Source organism: Coregonus clupeaformis, unplaced genomic scaffold, assembly GCF_020615455.1.
Source record: "Coregonus clupeaformis isolate EN_2021a unplaced genomic scaffold, ASM2061545v1 scaf0020, whole genome shotgun sequence".
Lineage (NCBI taxonomy): Eukaryota > Metazoa > Chordata > Actinopteri > Salmoniformes > Salmonidae > Coregonus > Coregonus clupeaformis.
The window spans coordinates 1,259,216-1,282,864 of record NW_025533475.1 but is presented as its reverse complement, the minus strand read 5'-3'; the positions used below and the strand labels follow the sequence as shown (position 1 = coordinate 1,282,864).

At 48.0% G+C, this 23,649-nt stretch overlaps 1 protein-coding gene across 1 annotated transcript in view; it reads left to right on the top strand.

Annotated features, from left to right (window-relative positions):
* The window catches only part of LOC121581895 (growth hormone receptor-like), an 85,919-nt gene extending 70,134 nt beyond the window's left edge, over positions 1–15,785 (top strand). Inside the window, exons 7-10 of the mRNA XM_041897288.2 lie at positions 6,333–6,423; positions 6,586–6,655; positions 13,328–13,554; positions 14,613–15,785. Of these exons, the coding sequence (XP_041753222.2) occupies positions 6,333–6,423; positions 6,586–6,655; positions 13,328–13,554; positions 14,613–15,465 (1,241 nt within the window). The 3' untranslated portion in view covers positions 15,466–15,785. The remainder of the gene's footprint in view (positions 1–6,332; positions 6,424–6,585; positions 6,656–13,327; positions 13,555–14,612) is intronic.
* Positions 15,786–23,649: the final 7,864 nt, after the last annotated feature.

Sequence of the window (23,649 nt, the reverse complement as noted above, 5' to 3'; positions counted from 1 at the left end):
AATGAGCGGGCCCTCATCGACCACTACCGATGTAGTCTACGGGAGGACGTCCGTCGAGAGTTGGCCTGCAGGGATGCCCACCTCACCTTCGACCAGCTGGTGGACATGTCCATCCGGCTTGACACCCTGCTGGCAACCCGCGGACGTTCCGAGTGGGGGTCGTCCATTCCACCCTCCAGCACCTCCGAGCCGAGCCCTATGGAGCTCGGAGGTGCTGGCGCTAGAGAGAGGAGGAGGAGGAGCCCGAGGGGGGCTGTCCCCTGTACCAACTGTGGCCGTAGAGGGCACACTGCGGCCAGGTGCTGGGGAGGGTCTCCTAGGGGAGAGGACGACGGGCCACGCACTGGGGAGTCATTCCAGGTGAGTAGGCGTCCCACTTACCCAGAGCTCTCTGTTGTGCACGTCTGTTTACCTGTACATTTTCCACAGGTTGCACCTCATTCCCAGCATAAGGTGCTAGTAGATTCAGGCGCAGCTGGGAATTTTGTTGATCGACATTTTTGTTTAAAACTAGGAATTCCCCTTCTTCCAGTCGACGCCCCATTTCCTGTCCATGCTTTAGACAGCCGTCCCTTGGGATCGGGGTTGATTAGGGAGGTCACAGCGCCACTTAGGATGAGGACGCAGGGGGGTCATGAGGAAACTATTCAGCTATATCTGATTGACTCTCCTGCGTATCAGGTGGTGTTGGGGCTTCCCTGGTTGATTACCCATAATCCTTCTATTTCGTGGCAACAGAGGGCTCTTAAGGAGTGGTCTGCCCAGTGTGTGGGGCGATGTCTAGGTGTTTCCGTGGGGGCGACCTCGGTGGAGAGTCCAAACCAGGTGCCCGCACTGCACATTCCCCCTGAGTATGAGGATTTGGCAGTCATGTTCAGTAAATCGAGGGCGACGCAGTTGCCTCCTCATAGGCAGGGAGATTGTGCGATAGACCTCCAGGCAGGAGCAGCGCTTCCACGGAGCCATGTGTATCCTCTGTCTCAAGAGGAGAAGAGAGCTATGGAGACTTACATAGTCGAATCTCTGAGACAAGGATACATACGGCCATCCACTTCCCCTGCGTCCTCGAGCTTCTTTTTTGTGAAGAAGAAGGATGGAGGTTTGCGCCCGTGCATTGATTACCGTAGTCTCAATCAGATCACGGTGAAATACAGTTATCCACTCCCGCTGATTGCGACTATGACCGAGTCATTGCACGGGGCGCGTTTCTTCACAAAACTAGATCTCAGGAGCGCATACAACTTGGTGCGCATTAGAGGGAGCGATGAATGGAAGACAGCATTTAGTACCACCTCAGGTCATTACGAGTATCTCGTCATGCCATACGGGTTGATGAACGCTCCTTCAGTCTTCCAATCCTTCGTAGATGAGATCTTCAGGGACATGCAGGGGCAGGGTGTGGTCGTGTACATTGATGACATTCTTGTGTACTCTTCTACCCGAGCCGAGCATGTAGCCCTGGTGCGCCGAGTGTTGAGGAGGCTGTTGGAGCACGACCTGTATGTCAAGGCAGAGAAATGTCTGTTTTTCCAGGAGTCAATCTCCTTTTTGGGTTATCAGTTGTCTGCGTCAGGGGTGAAGATGGAGGTTGACCGAGTGTCAGCCGTGTGTAATTGGCAAACTCCAACCACTGTTAAAGAGGTGCAGCTGTTTTTGGGGTTTGCAAATTACTACCGGAGGTTTATCCGGGGTTTTGGACAGGTGGCAGCTCCCATAACGTCTCTGTTGAAGGGGGGTCCGGTGCGTTTGCAGTGGTCAGCCGAGGCGGACAGGGCTTTTGGGAGACTGAAGGACCTGTTTACTTCGGCTCCGGTGCTGGCGCATCCGGATCCCGCTTTACCATTTCAGGTAGAGGTTGACGCGTCAGAGGCCGGAATTGGGTCCGTACTTTCGCAACGGTCCGGCACGCCACCTAAACTCCGCCCCCTGTGCTTTTTACTCCAAAAAGCTCAGCCCGGCGGAGCGAAATTATGACGTAGGGGACAGGGAGCTGTTAGCCGTGGTACAGGCCCTAAAGGTGTGGAGGCATTGGCTTGAGGGGGCTCAACACCCTTTTCTCATTTTGACTGACCACCGTAACCTGGAGTACATCCGGGCAGCTAGGAGATTGAACCCTCGCCAGGCGCGGTGGAACATGTTTTTAGCCCGGTTCGTATTTAAGATCACGTACATCCCTGGGTCCCAGAACGGTAAGGCAGACGCACTGTCTCGGCGGTATGACATGGAGGAGAGGTCCGTTGAGCCCACTCCCATACTGCCGGAGTCTTGTCTGGTGGCACCGGTGGTGTGGGAGGTCAATGCTGAAATCGAGCGGGCGTCGCGTACCGACCCTAGTCCTCCACAGTGCCCGGTGGGTCGGACGTACGTTCCGCTCGAGGTTCGGGATCGACTGATATATTGGGCTCACACGCCACCCTCCTCTGGACATCCTGGTATTGGCCGGACTGTGCACTGCCTTAGCGCTAAGTACTGGTGGCCAACGTTAGCCAGGGATGTGAGGGTTTATGTCTCCTCCTGCTCGGTGTGCGCCCAGTGTAAGGCGCCTAGACACCTGCCCAGGGGAAAGTTACAACCCCTGCCCGTTCCACAACGACCATGGTCCCACCTCTCGGTGGATTTCGTCACAGACCTTCCCCCCTCACAGGGGAGTACTACTATACTGGTCGTTGTGGATCGGTTCTCTAAGGCCTGTCGTCTGCTCCCAATGCCGGGTCTTCCTACTGCCCTACAGACCGCCGAAGCACTATTCACCCACGTGTTCCGGCACTACGGGGTACCCGAGGATATAGTGTCTGATCGAGGTCCCCAGTTTACCTCCAGAGTCTGGAGGGCGTTTATGGAGCGTTTGGGGGTCTCGGTGAGCCTGACCTCGGGTTACCACCCGGAGAGTAATGGGCAGGTGGAACGTGTGAACCAGGATGTGGGTAGGTTTCTTAGATCGTATTGCCAGGGCCGGCCGGAGGAGTGGGCGAGGTATGTCCCCTGGGCAGAGATGGCCCAGAACTCTCTCCGCCACTCCTCAACCAATCTAACCCCTTTCCAATGTGTGTTAGGTTACCAGCCGGTTCTGGCACCGTGGCAGCAGAGCCAGATCGAGGCTCCTGCGGTGGATGAGTGGGTGCGGCGCTCAGAGGAGACGTGGAACGCTGCACACGTCCACTTGCAGCGGGCCATCCGTCGTCAGAATGCGAGCGCCGATCTCCACCACAGTGAGGGGCCGGTGTACGCACCTGGTGATCGAGTCTGGCTCTCTATCAGAAACCTACCCCTCCGCCTGCCCTGCCGGAAACTGGGTCGGCGGTTTGTGGGGCCTTTTAAAGTCCTGAGAAGATTGAACGAGGTGTGTTACAGGTTACAACTGCCTATTGATTATAAGAATATTAACCCCTCGTTCCATGTGTCTCTTCTCAGGCCGGTGGTAGCTGGTCCACTCCAGGACGATGAGATAAGAGAGACTCCTCCGCCCCCACTGTACATCGAGGGGGCTCCGGCGTACACAGTTCGGTCCATCTTGGATTCGAGACGTCGGATGGGGGTCTCCAATATCTCGTGGAGTGGGAGGGGTACGGTCCGGAGGAACGGTGCTGGGTGCCGAGGAGAGACATCCTAGACCCGTCTCTCCTGACGGAGTTCCACCGTGGACACCCTACGCTCCCTGCTCCGCGTCCTCCTGGTCGTCCCCGAGGCCGGGGTCGGCGCACGGCTGGAGCCGCGCGTCAAGGGGGGGGGTACTGTCACGGTTTCGGCCGAGGCTGCTCCTCCTCCTTGTTCGGGCAGGCTTCGGCGGTCGTCGTCCCCGGAGTACTAGCTATCACCGTTTGATGTTTTCGATGTCTGTTTGGTTTTGTCTGATTGTGTACACCTGTTTCCTGTTTGGTTGATTATGTCTCCTATAAGTTTCTCGTTTGGTTAGTCTTGTGTTGTGTGTTATTGTCCGCCTGTCCGTAGGAGCTGCGAGGTTCTGCTCTGTTTATTTGTTTTGGTGTTTTTACGCACAGTTTGCGTAATCGCTCGCCTCTGTTTGTTCGAGGCCCGTATTTTGTATTTTGTCACTTTATGACAAGTAAAGTCTGTTGGACTAAGCCTCTGTGTCCTGCGCCTGACATCCACATCAGCTCCTGACAGTATGTATAAGCTGGAAGTAGAGGCCTAAGCATTGTTGTTCACTAGTTTGCTCCAATTAGGGAAGGGGTGGTGGGGTTGGAGGGTAATAAAGGGAAATGTATTTTTTTAAAGGAAATGTATATGTATGTGTATATATGTATGTATGTATGTATATATGTGTATGTATGTATGTATGTATGTATGTAGTATGTGTGTCTATATATATATATATATATATATATACAGTGGGGAGAACAAGTATTTGATACACTGCCGATTTTGCAGGTTTTCCTACTTACAAAGCATGTAGAGGTCTGTAATTTTTATCATAGGTACACTTCAACTGTGAGAGACAAAAATCCAGAAAATCACATTGTATGATTTTTAAGTAATTAATTTGCATTTTATTGCATGACATAAGTATATGATCACCTACCTACCAGTAAGAATTCCGGCTCTCACAGACCTGTTAGTTTTTCTTTAAGAAGCCCTCCTGTTCTCCACTCATTACCTGTATTAACTGCACCTGTTTGAACTCGTTACCTGTATAAAATACACCTGTCCACACACTCAATCAAACAGACTCCAACCTCTCCACAATGGCCAAGACCAGAGAGCTGTGTAAGGACATCAGGGATAAAATTGTAGACCTGCACAAGGCTGGGATGGGCTACAGGACAATAGGCACGCAGCTTGGTGAGAAGGCAACAACTGTTGGCGCAATTATTAGAAAATGGAAGAAGTTCAAGATGACGGTCAATCACCCTCGGTCTGGGGCTCCATGCAAGATCTCACCTCGTGGGGCATCAATGATCATGAGGAAGGTGAGGGATCAGCCCAGAACTACACGGCAGGACCTGATCAATGACCTGAAGAGAGCTGGGACCACAGTCTCAAAGAAAACCATTAGTAACACACTACGCCGTCATGGATTAAAATCCTGCAGCGCACGCAAGGTCCCCCTGCTCAAGCCAGCGCATGTCCAGGCCCGTCTGAAGTTTGCCAATGACCATCTGCATGATCCAGAGGAGGAATGGGAGAAGGTCATGTGGTCTGATTAGACAAAAATATAGCTTTTTGGTCTAAACTCCACTCGCCGTGTTTGGAGGAAGAAGAAGGATGAGTACAACCCCTAGAACACCATCCCAACCGTGCAGCATGGAGGTGGAAACATTATTCTTTGGGGATGCTTTTCTGCAAAGGGGACAGAACGACTAGACCGTATTGAGGGGAGGATGGATGGGGCCATGTATCGCGAGATCTTGGCCAACAACCTCCTTCCCTCAGTAAGAGCATTGAAGATGGGTCGTGGCTGGGTCTTCCAGCATGACAACGACCCGAAACACACAGCCAGGGCAACTAAGGAGTGGCTCCGTAAGAAGCATCTCAAGGTCCTGGAGTGGCCTAGCCAGTCTCCAGACCTGAACCCAATAGAAAATCTTTGGAGGGAGCTGAAAGTCCGTATTGCCCAGCGACAGCCCCGAAACCTGAAGGATCTGGAGAAGGTCTGTATGGAGGAGTGGGCCAAAATCCCTGCTGCAGTGTGTGCAAACCTGGTCAAGAACTACAGGAAACGTATGATCTCTGTAATTGCAAACAAAGGTTTCTGTACCAAATATTAAGTTCTGCTTTTCTGATGTATCAAATACTACTGTCATGCAATAAAATGCAAATTAATTACTTAAAAATCATACAATGTGATTTTCTTGATTTTTGTTTAAGATTCCGTCTCTCACAGTTGAAGTGTACCTATGATAAAAATGACAGACCTCTACATGCTTTGTAAGTAGGAAAACCTGCAAAATCGGCAGTGTATCAAATACTTGTTCTCCCCACTGTATATATATATATTTGCGAGAGAAAAAAAACTTATGGGGGATTGGAAGTGATGCAGACAATTACATTGATGGAAGTTACAATCTATCTGCAATATTAAAGCTGATCTACCCCTAATTTTTTTAAAATAAATAAATAAAATAAAAATAAATAAAACATCACTGTAAAAGTGCCTGTTTTAGCCAGATGGTAAATTTTCAACTGCAGTCCCTGGGAACAAACATGGCAGCCATCTTGTGCAAGGATAAGATAGTATTACTACATAATGACAATTGTTAAATAAGTGTCTTCATTATAAGATACGTATATGTTGGTGATAAGGATGATGATGATGAGGATGAAGTTGATGATGATGCTGGTCCATGATGGTGATGATGATGATCCTGTTCTAGAGTCCAAGTTCCCTGTGACTCTGGTCCTGATCTTTGGGGCTGTGGGCCTGTCCATTCTCCTCATACTTATCATCTTCTCTCAGCAGCAGAGGTGAGGACATGCACGCGCACACACACACATACACACACACGCATGCACGCGCACACACACACACACACACACACACACACACACACACACACACACACACACACACACACACACACACACAGTCATCTTCATCTCCTCTCTCCCTCTTACTCTTCCTCTCAGACTGATGGTGATTCTGCTGCCTCCTGTCCCTGCACCCAAAATCAAAGGGATAGATCCAGCACTGCTTAAGGTAAGACCACAAACACTGCATACGTGTGTGTGTGTGTGTGTGTGTGTGTGCGTGCGTGCGTGCGTTTTTCTTGTGAGTAGGTGTGATCAAGTATTTAGGATGTGAAAACAAGTGTGAATTGTTATGGCTCAGAGTGCATTACAGATTATTACACTCAACAAAAATATAAACGCATTCGACAATTTCAAAGATTTGATTCACAGTTCATGTAAGGAAATCAGTCAATTGAAATAAATTAACTAGGCCTTAATTCATGGATTTCACATGACTGGGAATACAGATATACATCTATTGGTCACAGATACCACAGAAAAAGTTGGGTCGTGGATCAGAAAACCAGTCAGTACCTGGTGTGACCACCATTTGCCTCATGCAGCGCGATACATCTCCTTTGCATAGAGTTGATCAGGCTGTTAATTGTGGCCTGTGGAATGTTGTCCCGCTCCTCTTCATTGGCTGTGTGAGGGTGCTGAATATTGGCGGGAACTGGAACACGGTGTCGTACACGTCGATCCAGAGCATCCCTAACTTGCTCAATGGGTGACATGTCTGGTGAGTATGCAGGCCATGGAAGAATTGGCATTTTCAGCTTCCAGATATTGTGTACATATCCTTGTGACATGGGGCCGTGCATTATCATGCTGAAACATGAGGTGATGGCGACGGATGAATGGCACGACAATGGGCCTCAGGATCTCGTCATGGTATCTCTCTGCATTCAAATTGCCATCGATTAAGTGCAATTGTGTTCGTTGTCCGTAGCTTATGCCTGCCCATACCATAACCCCACCGCCACCATGGGGCACTCTGTTCATAACGTTGACATCAGCAAATCGCTCGCCCACACGACGCCATACACGCTGTCTGCCATCTGCCCGGTACAGTTGAAACCGGGATTCATCCTTGAAGAGCACACTTCTCCAGCGTGCTAGTGGCCATCGAAGGTGAGCATTTGCCCACTGAAGTTCGTTACGACGCTGAACTGCAGTCAGGCTAAGACCCTGGTGAGGACGACGAGCGCGCAGATGAGCTGTATCATTTAATAAATAAGTATGTTCACCTTCCACGCTGCGCCTTGGTCCTCTATATCCGACGATCGTGACAGAAGATCCCACCAATACAGGACCAAGCAGCGTGCCCAGGCAGGAGAGGAGAAGCGGCGCCAACCGGGCAGTCGTCGGACAGGCGAGGGGCACCCCCAAGAAATTTTTAGGGGGGGGCACATGGCAGGGACGACGGGGCCACTAGAGGCAGATAAGGGGCGAGTTGGTGGACGAGGAGAGAAGGCCACCGGGTTACGGGAGCCATTGGTGTATAGAGGGAAGGAAAATGTAGAGGCACGGCGAGAGGTACTGAAGTGTGTTGCCAGTCCGGTCCGGCCCGTTCCTGATCCCCGTGTAAGGCCAGTGGTGTGTGTTCCCAGTACGGTCTGGCCTGTTCCTGTCCATCGCGCCAAGCCTATGGTGCGCGTCGCCAGCCCGGCCCGGCCCGTTCCTGCTCCCCGCACCAAACCTGTGGTGCGCATCGCCAGCCCGGTCCGGCCTGTTCCTGCTCCCCGCACCAAGCTAGTGGTGCGCGTCGCCAGCCCGGCCCGGCCTGTTCCTGCTCCCCGCACCAAGCCAATGGTGCGCATCGCCAGCCTGGTCCGGCCTGTTCCTGCTCCCCGCACCAAACCTGTGGTGCGCATCGCCAGCCCGTGCCCGTTTCACCGGTGCCTGGTCAGGTACCGGTCAGCTGCTCCACACCGGAGCCTGAGCAATCCGCTCCACCGAAGTCCAGTCCAGCTCCAGCCAGTGGGGCTAGACCAGACTAGGGGCACTACGGGGGGGTTAGTAGAGGGTGGTGGTCAATCCCGGAGCCGGAACCGCCTCCGAGGAGGAATGCCCACCCAGCCCTCCCCTGTTCGGTGATGTTTAGGCGCGGTCGCAGTCCGCGCCTTTAGGGGGGGTACTGTCACGCCCTGGCTCTAGGGACTCTTTTAAGTTGAGCCAGGGTGTGTAGAGTTTATGTTTTGTGCTCGTTGTGTCTAGTTTAGTTTTTGTATATCTATGTTGGCCAGAGTGGTTCTCAATCAGAGGCAACGAGTATCAGCTGTTGCTGGTTGTCTCTGATTGGGAACCATATTTAGTCAGGTGGTTTTCCCACAGTGTTTGTGGGATCTTGTTCCGTGTTGGTTTGTGTTTTGCACCTGTGGACGTCACGTATCGATTTGTTGTTTTGTTCGTGTATCATTTAATAAATAAGTATGTTCACCTTCCACGCTGCACCTTGGTCCTCTATACTCCTGAGTGGTGCAGTGGTCTAAGGCACTGCATCGCAGTGCTAACTGCCACTAGAGATCCTGGTTCGAATCCAGGCTCTGTCGCAGCCGGCCGCGACCGGGAGACTCATGGGCGGCGCACAATTGGCCCAGAGTCGTCCAGGATAGGGGAGGGAATGGCCAGCAGGGATGTAGCTCAGTTGATAGAGCATGGCGTTTGCAACGCCAGGGTTGTGGGTTCGTTTCCCACGGGGGGCCAGTATAAAAATGTATTCACTAACTGTAAGTCGCTCTGGATAAGAGCGTCTGCTAAATGACTAAAATGTAAATGTATATCCGACGATCGTGACAGGTGGTTCCCAATCAGAGGCAGCTGTAGCTCGTTGTCTCTGATTGGGGTCCATACTTAGGTAGCCTGTTGGCACTAGTGGGGTGTGGGATCTTGTTCCGTGTTGAGGTATGTTATTTGTCTACCTTGGACGTTTCGTTTGTTGTTTTTGTCGTGTGTTCAGTACGTAAATAAATATGAATGCATATCACGCTGAGCGAGAGTCTGGCAAGAGGGATGGAGGCCATGATCACGGGGGAGAGACAAGCCCAAAACATTTTTAGGGGGGGCTCACGCCGTGGACGACGAGGCAGCAGGAGGCCGCGATAGAGCGGGTCAGCCGTTTTGCAGAGGAGGCCGCCAGATTAAGGGGGTCATTGGTTCAGAGGGAACAGAAGGAAAGTGTAGAGGCACGGCGAGAGGAGCTGGTTAGGCAGTGGTGCGTGTCGCCAGTCCGGTCCGGCACGTTCCTGATTCCCGCACTAAGCCAGTGGTGGGTGTTCCCGGTATGGTTCGGCCCGTTCCTGCTCCTCGCATCAAGCGAGTAGTGCGCATCGCCAGCCCGGTCCGGCCTGTTCCTGTCCCTCGCACCAAGTCAGTGGTGCGCGTCGCCAGCCCGGCCCGGCCTGTTCCTGCCCCGTGCACCAAGCCAGTGGTGCGCGTCGCCAGCCCGGTCCGACCTGTTCCTGTCCCTCGCACCAAGACAGTGGTGCGCGTCGCATGCCCGGCCCGGCCTGTTCCTGCTCCCCGCACCAGGCCAGTGGTGCGCGTCGCCAGTCCGGTACGGCCCGTTCCTGCTCCCCGCACCAAGACAGTGGTGCGAGTCGTCAGCCCAGTCCGGGCCATTCCTGCTCCCCGCACCAGGCCAGTGGTGCGTGTCGCCAGTCCGGTACGGCCCGTTCCTGCTCCCCGCACCAAGCCAGTGGTGCGCGTCGTCAGCCCAGTCCGGCCCGTTCCTGCTCCCCGCACCAAGCCAGGGGTGCGCGTCGTCAGCCCAGTCCGGCCCGTTCCTGCTCCCCGCACCAAGCCAGTGGTGCGTGTGTCCAGTCCGGCACGGCCCGTGCCTGTTCCACCGGTGCCTGGTCCGGCACCGGTCAGCTGCTCCACTCCGGAGCAATCCGCTCCACCGGGGTCCAGTCCAGCTCCGGTCAGCGGCTCCACTCCGGAGCCAGAGCAGTCCGCTCCACCGGTGCCTGATCCAGTTCCGGTCAGCGGCTCCACCCCAGACCCAGACGTCAGCCCCTCTCCAGGTTCGGGGTCTCCCACACCAGGGTCCAGACAGGGCGTGGTACTTCGTGGGAGGAAGGAGAGAGGAAGCAGCGCGCCAAGGTCCAGACCAGACCAGGGGCGCAACGGGGAGGTGGAGAGTAAGTGGTGGTCACACCCGGAGCCGGATCCGCCTCCAAGGCGGAATGCCCACCCGGCCCCTACCATGTTAGGTTTATGTGGCGCGGTCGGACTCCGTACCTTTGGGGGTACTGTCACGCCCTGACTCTAGGGACTTGTATTTGTTGAGTCAGGGTGTGTATTTTCTGTTGGGTTTGTCTATGTTAGTTTCTAGATCGTTTAGATCTATGTTGGCCAGGGTGGTTCCCAATCAGAGGCAGCTGTAGCTCGTTGTCTCTGATTGGGGACCATACTTAGGTAGCCTGTTGGCACTAGTGGGGTGTGGGATCTTGTTCCGTGTTGAGGTATGTTATTTGTCTACCTTGGACGTCACGTTTCGTTTGTTGTTTTTGTCGTGTGTTCAGTACGTAAATAAATATGAATGCATATCACGCTGCGCCTTGGTCCTTCTCGTCCGTAAACGATTGTGACAAACTGTAAAGTTTAGTAGAGGAAGAATAATGGTCCGGGGCTGTTTTTCATGGTTCGGGTTAGGCCCTTTAGTTCCAGTTAAGGGAAATCTTAAAGCTACAGCATACTGTACAATGACATTCTAGACAATTCTGTGCTTCCAACTTTGTGGCAACAGTTTGGGGAAGGCCTTTTCCTGTTTCAGCATGACAATGCCCCCGTGCACAAAGCGAGGTCCATACAGAAATGGTTTGTCGAGATCGGTGTGGAAGAACTTGACTGGCCTGCACAGAGCCCTGACCTCAACCCCATCAAACACCTTTGGGATGAATAGGAACGCCGACTGCAAGCCAGGCCTAATCGCCCAACATCAGTGCACAACCTCACTAATGCTCTTGTGGCTGAAAGGAAGCAAGTCCCCGCAACAATGTTCCAACATCTTGTGGAAAGCCTTCCCAGAAGAGTGGAGGCTATAGCAGCAAAGGGGGACCAACTCCGTATTAATGCCCATGATTTTGGAACATTGAGATACTTGTTGTGTTTTTATTATTACTTTTAGTTAGTTCTCTATTTTCTGTCTCTCTGCATTGTTGGGTAAGCATTTCACTGTTCGTCTACACCTGTTGTTTACGAAGCATGTGACCAAGAAGATTTGATTTGATTTGATATGCTCATTGTGTCATGGTGTCATTGTGTTGGAGGTGTGCTGTTGAAATGGGATGTGGGCTGCTGTTGATGAGGAACATGTACTTTTCAAAACAGCCCCACCACTTGTACAGTAGCTTAAGTATACCACTCTATGAACAGGAAACCAATCAAAGTGTCCCTATGAACAATAAACCACTCAAAGTGTCCCTATGAACAGTAAACCACTCAAAGTGTCCCTATGAACAGTAAACCACTCAAAGTGTCCCTATGAACAGGAAACCACTCAAAGTGTCCCTATGAACAGGAAACCACTCAGTGTCCCTATGAACAGTAAACCACTCAGTGTCCCTATGAACAGTAAACCACTCAAAGTGTCCCTATAAACAGTAAGCCACTCAGAGTGTCCCTATGAACAGTAAATAAAACACAGTAATATGATAGGACTGGACATGACCAGGGCATGCGCATATAAATAGAATCAAAATGTTGTATATACTAATAGGATACACATAAGGGCTTGGCAATGAAACGCAAAGACCATCAGTTTGGTCCTTGAAAATACCTGGAGATTTTTATAGCCAATTTATAAACTCTCTCTCTGCTCCGCTATACATTTCCGTGGTCAGACAGAGTTCTAGATGCTCCAATACTATTTTATGGACTGGATCTTAGTTACAACAGTATATACGGTACAACATATTGTAGAATTTACAATTGAGAAACAATTGATAAGAAGGAGGGTGATAATGACAGGATAGGATGAATGTTAATGTTTCCGAGGGGAAAATTGTCTTCGATACACAGTACTGCTGTACAAAAAAATAGAAACAGGTCATTACCCACTCAACATATTGCACATTATCCCTGACATACACATTTTACACTTCTCATAGCCACACACATTCACATACGTAATTATGTATTTATTTGACTTATTTTACCTAGAGCCAGAATTGCAATGTAACCATTACTTAAAATACATTTCTTTTATACCTGCTCAAAACACAAATACACACTCTCTCCCTCTCTCACTGCTTCATTCTCCCTACCTCGCTCCCTCTAACACATACATACACTCACTCTCCCTCTTTCTCTGTCTCTCTGTTAGATTCATTTGTATTTTAAGAATAATGACTAAAGGATTTCACCCCAAATACAGTATAAATGTGTGAACGGTGTTAAGAGTTATAATGTAGTGGCAACCCACTAACAGAGGGGGGCGGGACTAAACATTCCAGGGTGAAGGGGACTGAGAAAACGGGTTAAAAAAAGCCTCCTAAAGGTGGGCGGAGCAAAGTGCCTTTGTGTGTCAAAGGGTATAAAACAGTATTTTGGCGCCAGAGCTCTCCATGAATAAAAATACAGATCATTCTTGCTGGTTGTGGACCTTGAATCATTTATGATTAAAACCAGGGCCTTACAACCCCTGGTAATGATTCAAGCTTAGGTTGAATTAGAGATAGAAATTCTCTTGACACTCTCACACTCATTCCCTCACCCACACTTGATCTCTCCCTTTCTTCTGTCTCAAACCCTTCTCTCTCTCTCTCTCTCTCTCTCTCTCTCTCTCTCTCTCTCTCTCTCTCTCTCTGTCTCTCTCTCTCTGTCTCTCTCTCTCTCATACCCACGCCCCATCCAGAAGGGAAAGCTGGATGAGCTGAACTTCATCCTGAGTGGTGCTGGTATGGGGGCTCTCCACTCCTACCCCCCTGACCTGTACCAGGACGAGCCCTGGGTGGAGTTTATCGAGCTGGACGCAGACGAGCTTGAGCCTGGGGAGAAGGAGGACAACAAGAGCTCGGATACACAGAGACTGCTGGGTCACAACAACCACCACGCAAACCATGGCTGCTCTCACACCCTCAGGTACATGATGGAGCAGGCCTTGTTCAGCGAAAAATGTCTGCAATTATACTAGGAAAGTGTCAAAGTGGACAGGAGCCTCTTTTGGATGCATGAAGCAGCATTACAGTAGCTAGCAGTAGCTCTAGATAACTCTCTCTCTCTCCCCTTCCACCCCCTCCTCTCTCTCTCTCCCTCCTCCCTCTCTCTGTCTCTCTCCCCTTCCACCCCTTCCTCTCTCTCTCGCTCCCTCCTCCCTCTCTCTGTCTCTCTCCCCTTCCACCCCTTCCTCTCTCTCTCTCTCTCCTCCTCCCTCCCTCTCTATCTCTCTCTCCCCTTCCACCCCTCTACCTCTCTCTCCCCTTCCACCCCTTCCTCTCTCTCTCCTCCTCCCTCCTCTCTCTCTCCCCTTCCACCCCTCCCTCTCTCTGTCCCTCCTCCCTCTCTCTCTCTCTCCCCTTCCACCCCCTTCCTCTCTCTCTCTCCCCTTCCACCCCCTTCCTCTCTCTCTCCCCTTCCACCCCTTCCTCTCTCTCTCTCCCTCCTCCTTCTCTCTCTCTCTCTCCCCTTCCACCCCTTCCTCTCTCTCTCTCTCTCTCTCTCTCTCTCTCTCTCTCTCTCTCTCTCTCTCTCTCTCTCTCTCATTCCACCCCTTCCTCTCTCCCTCCCCCTTCCACCCCTTCCTCTCTCTCTCCCCCTCCTCCCTCTCCCTCTCTCTCTCTCTCTCTCTCTCTCTCTCTCTCTCTCTCTCTCTCTCTCTCTCTCTCTCTCTCTCTCTCTCTCTCTCTCTCTCTCTCCCCTTCCACCCCTTCCCCTCTCTCTCTCCCTCCTCCCTCTTTCTCTCTCTCCCCTTCCACCTCTTCCTCTCTCTCTCTCTCCCTCCCTCCTCCCTCTCTCTCTCCCCTTCCACCCCTTCCTCTCTCTCTCTCTCTCCTCCCTCCCTCTCTCTCTCCCCTTCCACCCCTCCCTCTCTCTCTCTCCCCTTCCACCCCTTCCTCTCTCTCTCTCTCTCTCCCCTTCCACCCCTCCCTCTCTCTCTCCCCCTCTCTCTCCCCCTCTCTCTCCATCCCTCTCTCTCTCAGCATCCCTAATGATGACTCCGGCCAGTCCAGCTGCTATGATCCAGAGCTGCCTGACCAGGAGACCCTGATGTTGATGGCTGCCCTCCTGTCCAGCCAACCCGACAAAGTTGAGCCATGCCTGGGGAACCGGAGCCACTCAAGCACCCCGTCCCTAGATGTGCTGGAGGTCCCATGCCCTGGGCTCCAGGCTTCAGGCTTACCTCCAGAGGGAGGGGAGAGACACCTGGTCCAGACCCAGCTGGGAGGCCCTCAGAGCTGGGTAAACATGGACTTCTATGCCCAGGTCAGCGATGTGACGCCCACCGGAGGGGTGGTGCTCTCGCCAGGCCAGCAGGTCAGAGCCCCGGAGAACGCTCCAACAACAGAGGAGGATAAGAAGAAGAAGGGGAAAATGGAGGGAGGAGAGGATAGTGAGGAAGATGAGAAAAGGAGAAAGAAAAAGCTTCAGTTTCAGCTGCTGGTGGTGGCACCTGAGGCAGGGGGCTACACGACAGAGAGTAGTGGCCGGCAAATGAGCACCCCTGACCCCTCCTCACCTGGGGAGATCTACCACACCTTCCACCCATCTTCCGCCGAGAGCAAGCCCCACCAGGAGGCATATCTTCCTGCTACCACCCCCCTAGGGGACTACCAGTCCCCCTACATCCTTCCTGATTCCCCCCCTGCTCAGTTCCTCCCCCCTGTTTCGGACTACACTGTGGTTCAGGATGTTGATTTCCAGCACAGCCTTCTCCTCAACCCCCCTTCCCCCCAGAGGTCCACCACCTGTTCCCCACAACCCCTCTCCAAGCCGCTGCCCGTCATGCCCATAGGGTACCTCACCCCGGACCTGTTGGGCAACCTCTCGCCTTGAGAAAAACTACACCACCTAGGAGGCCTTGGGGCGGAGAGGTTGGAGGTCACTTATCATGTAGTCAATAATCATCACAGACAGACAGCCTTGTTCTACTTGATCACCGCTGGAAGCCAAATATGTCACATGACAGACTCGACAGCAAGCAACAAGCACAGTCATTTGTTTGAGAGTTTGCTTGAAGGGAAGCTGAGAAAGAGAGAAATGTTTAGTAGTTTTGTTTAGGTTTTATATGAGTGACTGGAACTTGAGGAAAGAGTTGCTGTAAAATTGGCCTTTCTGGTTTGATGGAGCTTAAAGTAAGACTTGTGTTGAACAAATATTACTGTGTTCTGCCTGTCTGACATTGAGACACCCAAAAACCCAAAGTGTGAAACCTTTAAACGCACGGTTCTCTAATATCCACACAGATACACTTATGCACCAGTCGTACGCAGACAGACAAGCTCAGACATGGTTCTAGTTCTATGTCCCCTGATACTCCAATGTATCTGTCGTTTGACTGATGAAGTGCTATGTAAACATTTGCCTTGCAGACACACCCAGTCCCAAGTTAGTGTTTCCTACTATGATCTATTATAGAATGTCAGAGAGAAATGAGTAAACAAACAACCACAAAAATATATATATATATGTGTGTGTGTGTATAACATATACATATTTAATACTCTAGCTTGTTGGTTTTAAGTCTTTATTTGACTGTAGATGGATCAAATAACAGAATGTATGGGAGAATAACAAGCACATCAACTTGCCATTTATACAAACACACACACACACACACACACACACACACACACACACACACACACACTTTAACATCATTGTTATGGCCTCATCATTGACAGAACACACTTTAACATCATTGTTATGGCCTCATCATTGACAGAACACACTTTAACATCATTGTTATGGCCTCATCATTGACAGAACACACTTTAACATCATTGGTATGGCCTCTGGCCTCATTATTGACAGAACACTTGAGTGTGCTGTTTGTCAAACTTAGCGCTGCAACGAGCAGTGACTATTAGTAACTACGGTCGTTCATTTCGCGCTCATTATTTTGCTTAATGGCATATTTTCATGCTTATATTTCTCTTTGATCCTTTTTGTGGCAGAGTCATCTTATTGTTACCAGACTGAGGTCAGTTTTTAACACAGCCATTAGACGACCTGTCTGCACTCACTGTGACAACTCAGACACCGGTCACAATAATAAACGGAGAACAAGAAAACCCATAACACCAAGCAGATTAAACTTGTATAGCATAGACTTGATTCTCACAATACAGGAAAGACTGCTTTTATATGTTCTACTTTCTTACTTTGCATTCATTGAAATTGCAGGGACAATAGAGCCCCACAGTGGAGGTGTCATAATAACCATAAAACCTAGCGGTCAAGCAGGGAAATGGTTCCAATGGTTTTTCCACCATTCTTTTTTAGAAACCCTTAAAATAAGGGCAGTGTTTCGTGTAGGCTTACACTGGCGTGGCGTTTTGATAACCATGTAAATCTCTCTCGGACAAGGTGACTTTTATCAATATATTCAGATCTATTTACTCTCAGAATCGAAAATGCTAATTAGCGTCAAAGTAGACATCATGCAAAACTACAAATCCCTGCAAGCTCCTGCGCGTCATCTCCAGCTGACCCCTTTGCTAACAGGTATTGTGTCAATTTAAAACTAGCATAAGACAGTTCACAGAATTCTCAGTTTAAAGAAATGTAGCCAATTTATTCATTACAACATTTACTTAACATTAGATAGTTAATCCAGAGATTCTCACCTTTGCCTGGATTTGGTAGTCTTGTCCAGATCATCTTGGCATTTGTAGTTCTTTATGATAGCTACATTAGCATGAATTATCATTACATTTTTGGGGGGTAAATACAGGCGAATGTATTGATAAAAGTCACCTTGTCCTAGAGAGATTTACACGGTTATCAAAACGTCATGCCAGGGTAAGCCTACACGAAACACAGCCCTAAAATCCCCTATGGAAAGAATGAATGGTGGAAAAACGATTGGAACCATTTCCCTGTTTGACTGCTAGGTTTTATGGGTATTATGACTCATACTGTGGTACTACTCTATGACTGGAAAAGGGGTAGTTATAATATTTTTCTGTTTCTCTCTCAATTTTTTATAAATGTGATGCCAATGTTAATGTACTCTCGCTTTTGATGTAGTGAAACATGTACTTAGGAGCTTAGGGCTTTCTATACGCCCACAACCTTACAAACATACCCAGCCCCCCCCCCCCCATGCAGAAGGGGAAAGGATAGTATCCACTTATCTTTTGAGATGACATACACACACATACACTGTCATAAAAAAAAAACTGGTGGTGAACGGGAAATGTAACATTAAATCAAAGAACACATGATCATATTTGATTAATCTGCATTAGTAATTCCAGGTGAAAGCTATGATGCCTTATTGATGTCACCTGTTAAATCCACTTCAATCAGTGTAGATGAAGGGGAGGAGACAGGTTAAAGAAGGATTTTTAAGCCTTGAGACAATTCAGACATGGATTGTGTATGTGTGCCATTCAGAGGGTGAATGGGCAAGACAAAATATTTAAGTGTCTTCGAATCGGGTATGGTAGTAGGTGCCAGGCGCACCGGTTTGTGTGAAGAGCTGCAACGCTGCTTGGTTTTTCACGCTCAACAGTTTCAGGAATGGTCCACCACCCAAAGGACATCCAGCCAACTTGACACAACTGTGGGTAGCATTGGAGTTAACATGGGCCAGCATCCCTGTGGAGTGCTTTTGACACAAATGTAGAGCCCATGCCTCGACGAATTGAGTCTGTTCTGAGGTTAAAAGAAGGGGGGGGGGGGGTGCAATTCAATATTATGACGGTGTTCCTAATGTTTGGTATACTCAGTGTACATGTATCATCGCTTAATTTGCTTAAAGTCTATATGTTTCAATGTATTGTGATCGTCGTTTCTACTTAAGGATGTATTGATGCTGTTTTTTGTTTGTTGTTTAGTTTGAGCGTGGGAAATGCACACTACAAATTAAATATTATTATTATTATCAGAAGAAAAATAATCTTCATCGCCAAGAGAAACCATCAGCTCCAGATGATATGTGAGGAGCTGTCCCACTGAACAAAAACTGGTTGAATCAATGTTGTTTCCACGTCATTTCAACAAACAAATTCAATGTGATGACGTTGAGTCAATGTGGAAAACTGATTGGATTTGCAAAAAGTCATCAACGTAAGAGAATTTCAGTTTTATTTTACCCAACTTTTAACCTAAATCGAATGACATGGTGAAATTTTTTGTTAATTTCATGTTGAATGCACGTCAGGTTGACAACTCAACCAAATGCAAATCAAAACTAGACGTTGAAATTACGTCTGTGCCCAGTGGGATGTGTTTGGTGTACATTGTGTAGTATAATCCTAATTGTACACAGACAATTAAAGCGTTAAAGGTTTTTTGGGAACCATCCAGGCCCATCAAGAGGAGAGTTTCTTTGTATAACTGTAGGATCGTCTGAGATCCATTCAGCCTGTACAAACTGCATAACAAGGACTAATAGCCTTTCTATAAGTGCAGGAAATGTAGTGTTTTTTACTACAGGAACTCTTGAACTTTACGATTCGCATGGCTTTTTCACAAATACAACAGCATAGAATAAGCTATTTTAGATAGAGGCTGTGATGCACAGTCCTTGCCAATCAAACCTTGAGACCAGGTTCCTGAGGTAAATATGAAACATATATTATGCCGGCACAGCAAGAATGTTCACTTGTGGATTCATCTATTTAACAATGAATGAATGATGATAACTGTTTTTAGACACATGATATCGTTCACAACCTGTGCAAATGTGCCATTTTCTGTCATGCTTATTCTCTCTCTCTCTCTCTCTCTCTCTCTCTCTCTCTCTCTCTCTCTCTCTCTCTCTCTCTCTCTCTCTCGCTCTGCTTCATTGAGAAATAATTAAGTGACCTGCTGCTGCTGCCAGTGCTGCTGAAACCAGCATGTAAACATTGAAACAGAAATGTCTTAATATATCTCTACTAGTGCCGTAACAACTACTATATTATGTATGTTGTATTTTGTCTTGTTACTAGTTAGAAATATTGCTGCTCGGTACGTTTCCCATCTGCATTCAGCCTTACCACAGGCTTATGCAGGCGGGTGCAACTTCACAGAAGGTTGAAATAGAAATGCATTATCTTGGAACAGACATTATTCTATGTTTTGTAGTAGAATATGAAAGGGTGTCAGCTCTATTCATTGCATTTCTATCTGCAACATTCTAAAACTTTGCAATTAACTGAGTAAGCCAGAGGTGCCTCTGTGTATGTACACTATAAGGAAATATATATCAGATTATTTAGATAAGTGCTGCTAAAGTTTAGTCTCTGTTGTACATTAGTAATTGTAAATGTTTGTATACTGGAATGTACAACGCGACATTCACATTGTTTGTAGCATCCACGGTTGCTATACCCAAGGTGTAACACTTTACTTTAGACCCATTGTCATAACACATTATGACATGGTCATAACCATGTCATAATATGTCATAACAGCTGACATAACTTTTCATAACCTGTCATAATATGGTCATAACACTGTCATGACCCATATATTTACACCTGTTGTGACATATATTGCGTTATTTTATTGCTGGTTATGACACCTACCCACATTTATTCAAATAATTTTTTTCCCTGCCAAAAAGTTTCCTTTCTTTTGAAAGTTTGTTTCTCAAATCCTTTGTTGTTGTTTTTTTTTTTTTTTTTTTTTTTTTCTCGGGGGATGGATCAGCTTAATATTGCAGATAGATTGTATCTTCTATCAATGTAATTGTCTGCATCACTTCCAATCCCCCATGTTTTTTTTATTTTTTATATATATATTCCCCTTTAATCCTTTGTTGTTGTTCCAATGCATTTTTTCCAGTCATGTTTTTTTTCCATCATATTTTAAATAATTTATGAAGCATTACGACCATCCTGTATCACTTTACTTGGATTAAGAAAATACACTTTATGACACTGTCAAGAAGCATTATGACCATCATAATCATACAAGCCAGATAGGCCTATCACATACAGGCCCTTATATCAGTCATCAGTCAAAAAGAGGGTGTCTTGTCCTGCTCCTGAAATCTGCCCCTGCATTCATCCCAGTCATGTGTGTGTGCGTGTGCGTGTGTGGGTCTCTCTCCGGGGCTAAGTGGATCAGGAAGCATCCTGGAAGCAGCCCTGTGTCGAGAGGACAGCAGATTGGCCAATTAGACAGAGCCTGTGTACTCAGCTGCTCAGTGTGGGGCTGATTGGATCAGAGAGCCAGCCACTCACAGCTCTGCGTCTCAGGACATTGCAGGTAATTACCCATAAGTCACTGCTCCCCCTGTATTGGATCTTCAGGCCAATTACGCCCACGCTATTTGCCCACCCAGCCCTCGTTTATTGCCTCTGCTTGCTTGTTGACCTTAGAGAAGCAGTCTCAATGGTTACTCAGGGAAGAGTTGCTGTGTAGAGATGTTTCTGGAATATGCTTTTTAAATGTGGAAGAGGATGCCTTGACCCCATTACATAAACCCCTAAGTACACTGAGTGTACAAAACATTCCATGACAGACTGACCAGGTGAAACCTATGATCCCTTATTGAATTAACTTCAATCAGTGTAGATTAAGAGGATGAGACAGGTTAAAGAATAACTTTTAAGCCTTGAGACAATTGAGACATCAAATGGGCAAGACAAAAGATTTAAGTGCCTTTGAACGGGATATGGTAGTAGGTGCCAGGCGCACCGGTTTGTGTCAAGAACTGCAACGCTGCTGGGTTTTTCACGCTCAACAGTTTACAATGTGTATCAAGAATGGTCCACCACCCAAAGGACATCCTGGCAACGGAATGCCAGTGATCGAAAATTGGTCATTGATGAAAGAGGACAAAGGAGGCTGACACGAATTGTGCAGAGCAACAGACAGGCTACAGTTAGTCAACTGACAGTCCAGTACAACATTGGTGCCCAACGATCAATAACAGAATGCACAACTCGTCGTACCTTGACACGAATGGGGTATGGCAGCCGACGACCTTACAGAGTTCCACTTCTTTCTGCCAAAAATCAAGAAACTGGGGTTGCAGTGGGCCAAGGAACGAAAACACTGGAGAATTGGAAAAACATTGCCTGGTCTGATGAATCCCGGTTCCTGCTGTTTCACGCTGATGGGAGGACCAGGGTATGGAGAGTACATGCATCCATCATGCCGCGTGTCAACATGGCAGGCTGGTGGTGGTAGTGTGGGGTGTGTTTTCATGGCACACATTGGGCCCCTTGATAAAAGTGGAGCAATGTTTGAATGCCACAGGGTATCTGAACATCATTGCCAATCAGGTGCATCCCTTCATAGCAGCAGTGTATCCATCTCTGAATTGATTTTTTCAACAAAATAATGCCAATGCCACAAGGCTAGGATTGTCCAGGAATGGTTCCACGAACATGACAGGGAATTCAGCTTACTGCAGTGGCCTGCCCAGTCACCAGATCTCCATCCAACTGAGCATCTGTGGGATGAGCTAGAACAAGCTATTCAGAGTAGAGATCCACCACCAGCCAACTAGACACAACTGTCAGAAGCATTGGAGTCAACATGGGCCAGCATCCCTGTGGAACGCTTTCGACACCTTGTAGAGTCCATGCTCTGATAAATTGAGGCTGTTCTGAGGGCAAAAGGGGGTGCAAGTCAATGTTAGGAAGGTGTTCCTGATGTTTTGTACACTCAGTGTATATGTGCTGTGTAGAATAACGTTTAGGCCTCGGAGTTAAGGCATTGGTCCTTGTAATACATGCTGAAAGAAAGAGAAGGAACGCTGGTTGAAGCTGGTCACTGGTCACACGAAGGTAACCTCCTGGTCACAGTTGAAAAGTCGGTTTTGATTGATGTGTGGTTTGTTGACTATGAGAATTCAGTGAGGTTGACTTTCAAGGGCCAACGTCTTAGATGAGAAAAGCTCAGCTCAACTAAAATATTTGAAATGTGGGTTTCTTTATACAAATATTTGCAGTAGGAACATCACTTTTATTAATTAAACGATTATTAGCCGACTGCAGCAGTGTTATGCTTAGGGCTATACTATGCAGAGACAGAGAGGGAGTTGACTCACGTTGAATGCAATGTTCCTCCCAGGAATGTAATTTGTGAACCCAGTATACTGTGCAAAGGAAAATGAACACTGCCCAGTATTCTGGTATAACTAGTCTACAGGCTGCGTCCACAAAGTGACACGCTCTGCAATGAGCATGAGAGGCTCAGCAAGGGAGAGCTCTGGGACCTTTAACGTACCTCCTCTGCCATCTGGTGGTAATGGTTCTGAATTGCAGGCAAAATAAAGTGTTTCTGGGAGTGCTTTACTGTACTGTTAAAAATCATGCATCAAACTTAGTACTTTATTTTTAATTTTTGTTTGAATAGTTGTAAAAAGTTGTACATGATTATTACCATGATACATGTTTGTAGTAATATGACTTCCACTACTTGGCTAACATGTGAGTCACGTGTTAAAGTACTAGACACTTGTAGGCAACATGCCAAATTCCTTTAACAGTCAAACCACTCTGAAGGGCTTCTCAAATGACTTCCCAGCTAGCACATTTAGTTCCTTAGCGGTTGTGACAATGTATATTTTTGGTTTCACATTGGTTGTGGGAACAAAGCCATACATTTCCTGACCGGTAAAACAGAACGTTTTTAAAACGTTCTGAGAACAGAAGTGGAAATGTCACCTTTTCTGGGGAACATTTATTTTTAGGTTGTAGGGAGGTTCTGAGAATGTTTTACTCTTGAAAGTTTTCATGGGAAGTTTTATTAACGCTTTGAGAATGGAAATTATAGGTTATTTGGAGGTTTTTGAATAACTTACTTAAAACTTTCACTGAATGTTTTAATAAGACTTTTAATAACACTGCTAGCTTATTTTGGGTTAACATTTTAAAACTCTAAGCACAGATAGGACACATGGAAATTCATTTCCTTAGGCATTAATCATACAAACACATTTATTTTTTATTGTGACACGGCATTAGTGAGATCTGACCCTATAATCTTCTGTTTTCTATCCATGGAATTAGTCCACAGTGCGCCACCAGGATGGATCTAGCATGCCATGTTTTTTTACTCATAGAAAGC